Source organism: Mandrillus leucophaeus, unplaced genomic scaffold (genome assembly GCF_000951045.1).
Source record: "Mandrillus leucophaeus isolate KB7577 unplaced genomic scaffold, Mleu.le_1.0 Scaffold960, whole genome shotgun sequence".
Lineage (NCBI taxonomy): Eukaryota > Metazoa > Chordata > Mammalia > Primates > Cercopithecidae > Mandrillus > Mandrillus leucophaeus.
In genome coordinates, this window is record NW_012110475.1 from 1,231,987 (window position 1) to 1,238,776 (window position 6,790).

Genomic DNA, 6,790 nt, shown 5'->3' on the forward strand with positions numbered 1-6,790 from the left:
CCAGTTTTTGGCATCACCAACATGGTTCAGGCCATCATTGCCACTGCCCTGGCCTCTCCTTAGTCTTTATAGCCTGCGTGATGTTTCTAAGACCCAAATCAGACATGTCACTCCTCCTCTTTAAGTGGAACCAAAGAAGCCCATGATCCAGCCATTTCCCTTTCCCAGCCTCCTTTAAGTCCACTCTAAGACCTCCCACGTCCTCCTCTTGCCTCTTTGTTCCCAACAAACAGCAGGATATGTCTCACCTCCACATGCTAGCTAACCCATCACCTGTTTATAGAATATCTGCCCCTTCTATCTTTGCCTGGCTAATGTGGAATCATCTTTCAATATTTATCGGATACCTCAATTCCTTTAGGAATCTTGCTTGAGTTCCGGGTTGATGTTGGGACCTTCTTCTCCATTTCTATGGAACTCCCTAAATTCATGTGCCATAAAAATTTATCACATTCTGCTAAAATTGTCATTTTACATCATCTATCTCACTAGTTTATACGTTTTTTAAAGGCAAGAACCAGATACTGCCCATTTTTGTACCTGTAGAGCTTTGTACAAAGTATCTGCAGTAAAGTAAACTTTTAGAAGTTGCTTTTCTCTATTCTAAAGTAAACACAAAGAAAAATGAGATTTCTCTTAGGCAGAGTGAAAAATGCCATCATTAATATAAACTGTTTCTGAAATGAAGCTGGTGGGTGGGCAGTTGGGTGTGAGAGAAGACAGGGCATTCAGGAGGCAATGGCTTTAACTTCCTAACTCTACAGCTGTACTTTTCAGTACCTGATTCCTTCTGTCTGTCTTCTGGTTACACAGAAAAGTTGACCCTTCTCTTGACTAGAGTTGCATCTATTCCTTACCTCTACTCCCTCCTCCAAACCCATAAGAACAAAGGAATAAAAATTATACAGGCTCATTAGGACAAAGAAAACCAGAAACAACGTCTACAATGAATGAACAACATCAACCAAGTTTGGAAGATAAAAAGAGGATGGATAAGTGATGATTGACTTAGCAGAGGGAACAGAGCTGAAAGCTAAATGTCTTCATAGGGAAATGCTAACAAAAAGCAAATCAATATGTGCTGCAAACCCTAAGACAAATTGAGGGATCAAAGGCATTGAGGTACTTTGGAAGGCAGGCTCACAGAGTATGGCTGAAAACAGGATTGGCTATAGAAGAAGCAGTCTCCTAGATCCCATCTGCACACTTCAATGCCAATTAATGATCTCCCTTATCTCAGCATCAGAAGGTTTCCTTTCTGGAAAAATGAAAGCAGAGACTCTCTAGACTCGGGAATACTAAAGCCCATGGAGACAGGTGGTGAGTCACTTCCCTGGAAAGAAAAAGACTCAATGACAGTCCACAAACTGATGATGGCATCTTCTGTCCTTTCTCCCACTTCAGCCCACAAATTACTGGAAACTAGACTTGGATCCCTGAAAAAGAAACTATAGAATTCTTATGTTGAGAAAATAATTACCTGTGGCAGCCGTAGAGGTGTGCCTCAGGTTTCCTTTAAGAAAATACCGTGCAGAGAGCATAGGAGCATTAAGGCCATGTGTCCCTGGGCTACATTCAGTCAGTGACTGAACATTACAGTTATGGAAGACTCTTCCAACAGGCAACCTTTGGGAAGTCTCAGGGACTTCCCAACAGCCTGGCCAAGCCACTCTCAAAACTACACTGCAATCGTGGGCTCTTCCTACCCAATCCTTCCTTTTCTCCTCTCACAGGTGCCAGACCAGCACTGCTGCCTGAAGGCTCTTCCTACCCACTCCTACTTCTTCCCTCTTTATCCTTCATAGATGTCTCCCCCAGTAAATCTCTTATACAACAAATCCTGACTTGAGGTCTTCTTCTCAGAGGATTTGAACTGACCAAGTGATCTTAAGAGTGATCCAGGAAAACAGGTGCAAAGATGGGCCTGGAGACTGACCCACACCCTACCTAGATTGCAAAGAGGACCCTATCCTGAGTAAACATGGAACACAGATTGTCCCTGGAATGAGATGGTGGCCAAATTGCTGAAGATGTCACTGGTGTTGACCTGGAAAAATGTCCCAGTAGAAGTTAATATCCTTTGCTAGTGTGATGATTCCAGATAATCAGGTATTTAAAAATTAAGTAGAGAACAATGCCCACAACAAGAGCAGAGTTGGCTGGTAATTACAAACTTGTATTGCCACCCTGCAAAGCGGTGATGAGAAGCTGAGGGCAATAAGTGTGAGAGCCAGAGGGACTCTGGTAGCTTAAAAAAGAGTTACTTATTTTGTTGCAGTTGAAGAGTGGACACAGCTAAGGGGCAGATTCAGGATCTGATAGAGTTGCAGACCTCCAGGGATGTTTTAATGCATAGCCAAAGCAGGCTTGTTGTGCTAAGATCAGGGTCCCGGTTAGGAAAATCTGAAACCCATGAGATGGGTACATCTGAATGGATGCCCCCAAGGATTTTGGCTCTGCACACACTGAACACTCAGAAACCCCTGAGGTGGCCAGCCCTCCCATCCCTAGCAAAAGCCATTACTCTGCCATACTGGAAGAGTCTGTAGAAGCTTTTCCTCTAAAAGTAAACACACGCTTCCCTCCTGTCTTTTCTGCTAGGCAGATAGCTCAAGTTAAATCCCAGCATATCCTGGCCAGAGACATGCTGGGTCTGATAAGAGAAGAAAGAGAATGCTTATCAAAGAAACTGAAAGAAGTAGCAGGCATATATTGAGTCTGTATAGTACCCATGGCATTATATTTTGAGGGCGATTGATCAAGGAGGTCAGAATATGAAACTGCAGAATACAAAGCAAAAACACATTAACTTGGGGCCACATTTTTGGAACACAGAATTAAATACCTTGGCCAAGGTCCCAGGTGTTGGGGCAAACTCACTATTAATAGAAGCCTAAACATGCTTGGTCCACAGTAAAGTGGAAAGGCCTTACTTTCCACAGTAGATGGTAGAGGAAGACATAAAAGATGGAGCAGTGCAGGCCTGCCCATGTGAATCCCAAAGCCTCTCCAGAGCGTTGTACCCCTCTAGAGGGTTCAGAGGATGCAATAGTCACCTGGACTTTCAGCAATGTACTGCAAGAGGGTAAACAGCATCATTAATGAGTAACGTTTAGCCTGCATAAGAATTTGTAGATACTTTGAGCGGAAAAGTTCTAAAGAACGCAAGGCTCACTTCAAAATGTTTCTCTTCAGTTAAAAATTTCAGTCCTTCAAGTCCTGAATACCTTAATAGCCTTGTCCTACCTCCCAGCAGATTTTCAAGGTATATTAAATTTTTTCAATTATATTTTGTAGGAGAATTCCCCCGCATTGATCTACTTTGCCACTACTGCAATTGGACATCTCACCAAACAACCTTTTTAGTCTCTCACTGTTAAATATAAACCAATAGTCAAGGGTTCACAGACAACAGAAAAAATTCCCTATCTTGAAGGGCAGAAAAAAAATAGAACAAATAGTGAGAAATGGATATGAAGCAAGGTACAAAAAATGTATAGTTATCTTTATCATAGAAGTAAGAGACGCTTTGGCCAGGTGTGATGGCTCACACCTGTAATCCTAGCACTTTGGGAGGCTGAGTCAGGTGGATTGCCTGAGCTCAGGAGTTTGAGACCAGCCTGGGAAACATGGAGAAACTCCATCTCTACTAAAAATCCAAAAAGTTAGCCAGGCATGGTGGCATGCACCTGTAGTCCCAGCTACTCAGGAGGCTGAGGCAGGAGAATCACTTGAACCTGGGAGGCAGAGGTTGCAATGAGCTGAGATCATGCCACTGCACTCCAGCCTGGCTGACAGAGTGAAAGACTCTGTCTCCAAAGAAAAAAGAGAAATAAGAGAAGCTTTTGCAGCCATGAAAGAACACTATGATGCCATAAAAATAGAACTCTTGATGAGGAATTAGAAGCTTTTGAAACTTAAAAATTATGGTAGGACAAATCAATAACTCTATAGGAGTTTCAGAAGATAAAGACCAGAGTAAAGTAGAACAAAAAGACAAAAAAGAAAAGGCGGTTACGGTCTGAGACATAACTGCCAAGCTGGGCGTCGGGGAGATGGCCAAGACTGACCCCAAGACCGTGCAGGACCTCACCTCGGTGGTGCAGACACTCCTGCAGCAGATGCAAGATAAATTTCAGACCACGTCTGACCAGATCATTGGGAGAATTGACGATATGAGTGGTCGCATTGATGATCTGGAGAAGAACGTCGCAGATCATTGGGAGAATTGATGATACGAGTGGTCGCATTGATGATCTGGAGAAGAACGTCGCAGACCTCATGACACAGGCTGGGGTGGAAGAACTGGAAGGTGAAAACAAGATACCTGCCACACAAAAGAGTTGAAGGTTGCTAATAATTTATGCTGGAATCTGGAACACCATGTTTCCAAGCCAAGAGAAGATCCAATGGCTTTTTACAGCTAACTACTATGTGTAGACAGGTTTTATATTATAAAGTACGCATTCTTATCACATACTATATAGTTAGTTTGTAGAGTGATTTACCCCCCAGTTTCTTGAACATAGTATCTTCACATCTTGGGCCTTGGTCGGTTGTGCTATTCATTATTAAACACTAAAACTTTGGCGGTTCCTGCCAAAAAAAAAAAAAAAAAAAGGCAAATGGAAGAGAATAATATAAAAACAGGAGACCAATGTATTAGGTCCAATGGTCCAGAATGAAGAAATAGAGAAAAGTTGGAGAAGAAAATAATCAAACAAATAATAAGAACATTTTTCCAAAATGAGAAGATATGTGTTTTTAGAAAATGCCTATTAGACACGAAGACTGAAAATATAGACAAGACACATCATAATTAAACTTCAGAATGCTAAGTACAAATACAATCTCAAAAATTTCCAGAAAGATAAAATGTGTCACATATAAAGAGTCAAGAATTAGAATAACACCAGAATTCTCAATTACAATATTGAGGGCTAGAAGAAAATGAAACAGTATGTTCAAATTCTGGTAGAAAATGATTTCCCACCAAGAATTCTCCCAAACAATCAATTAAGTATAAGCATAAGTTGCATCCATTGCCAGACATTTGAGATTTCAAAAATTTACCTCCTATGTATGTGTTCTTGGAAAAGCTCCTGGAGATGTTGCACTATCAAAATGTCAGAGTAAATCAACAAATAAAAAGACATTGAGTCTTGGAAACAGGGGATACTACACAGAAAAAGTCAATGGAAGTAAATCCACAGGATTCTGGCAAAGAAAATGCCAGGAACATAGCACTTTGGCATGAGGAAGGACCAACTAGGGTAGATTTGAACAAGAGGCTAGATGGAGGATGACACTGAGAATGGTTTAAATGGTAGTCATGACTATGAAAATGGAATTGATTTATTTATGTGTTTGACTATACTGAGACGAACATACCGTTCTATGGGACAGTATGTGGAATAATTAATGATCAGCACAGGGAAATTTAATGAAAAAACAAATAAGCTGTACAAGATGGAAAAAGCAATAATAGTGTACTTTGTGGCTCAACATGAATAATAATTACATAGTAAAGATTGAATATTTATTTAAGTAAAAAATTGTTATACAACCATTTTGAGAAAATAGAGGAGAAACATGTGTGTGGGCCCATAGGATTTCTCCAAGGGTGCTTCAACTTCATCTTTCATAGCAGAGACAATCAATAGAAATGTCTAAAATAAACACTACTTAGAAATACAATAGTAGGCCGGGCACAATAGCTCACACCTATAATCTCAGCACTTTGGGAGGCCACGGCAGGCAGATCACTCAAGCCCAGGAGTTCAAGACCAGTCTGGGAATCATGGTGAGACCCTGTCTCTACATAAAAATACAAAAATTAGCCAAGTATGATGGTGCATGCCAATAGTCCCAGCGACCGGGGAGGCTGAAGTGGAAGGATTGCTTGAGCCCAGGAGGTCAAGGCTGCAGTGAGCCGTGATTACACCACTGCACTCCAGCCTGAGCAACAGAGCAAGGCCCTGTCTCAAAAACACAAAAACAAAAAAGAAATACAATGGTATATATCAAAATAGCTTTAAATGTTTAATTTGAGATAAACAGGTGAAGCCAGGAATTATACATATTCTTAATAGTCTTTGAACCACTTGAATCGCTTTGGTAAAAACAAATAATCGAAGACCTGATCATTTCCACAATAAGGAAGAACAAGGAGTAATTCACAGACATATCAGCATGGACCAGTCTCTTCCATTTCAAAACAAGCAACACCTCCCTTAACGTAATGCATCATTTCTCTTGACAAGCCAGCTTCATTAGTGTTGACTACTCACTGCCTCCACTTCTCACTGGCCACTTAGTTATTCACCTGCCATTATTACTGACTTTTTGTTGTTCAATATCATGAATTCTCTTCCCTTATTTGACCATGTTAAATCATCTTCTCTTTTGACTTACCTACCGCAGCTTCTCTGACTCTCTATTTTCCTCTAGTCACTCTTCATTTCCTCACACCTCCTCCAAAGGTTCTACTTTTTCTATTTGACACAAAAATATGCTCAGAAAACCACTGTCAGGCCACAGCAAACTCATTTCCTAGGTGGCATCAGAGGGACAGTGGTCTTCCCATTGCACTTCCCTAACCCAGGTTCCCCTCTGGACTGTTCTGGGCTGATTCCTTAGCAAAGTGCTTTCTCCCTGCTTCCCTGGACTTAAATTCCAGGTTTGCTTGCTTCCTGACCTGCTGACATCTAAGAGGATGTCACCAGGTTCCCTTGAACTATGCCCTGACTCTCTGTCCCAACAGAGACAGTTCCTTCTGCTCAGTCCCAAC

The 6,790-nt window shown here is 41.4% G+C and overlaps 1 protein-coding gene across 1 annotated transcript; it reads left to right on the top strand.

The window, feature by feature from the left end:
• The first annotated feature begins 4,055 nt into the window (after window positions 1-4,055).
• LOC105532481 (heat shock factor-binding protein 1-like) lies at window positions 4,056-4,347 on the top strand. Its single transcript, XM_011970664.1, has 2 exons — window positions 4,056-4,208; window positions 4,267-4,347. The coding sequence occupies exons 1-2, from the start codon at window positions 4,056-4,058 to the stop codon at window positions 4,345-4,347; spliced, it is 234 nt and encodes a 77-aa protein (XP_011826054.1).
• The last annotated feature ends 2,443 nt before the right edge of the window (window positions 4,348-6,790 follow it).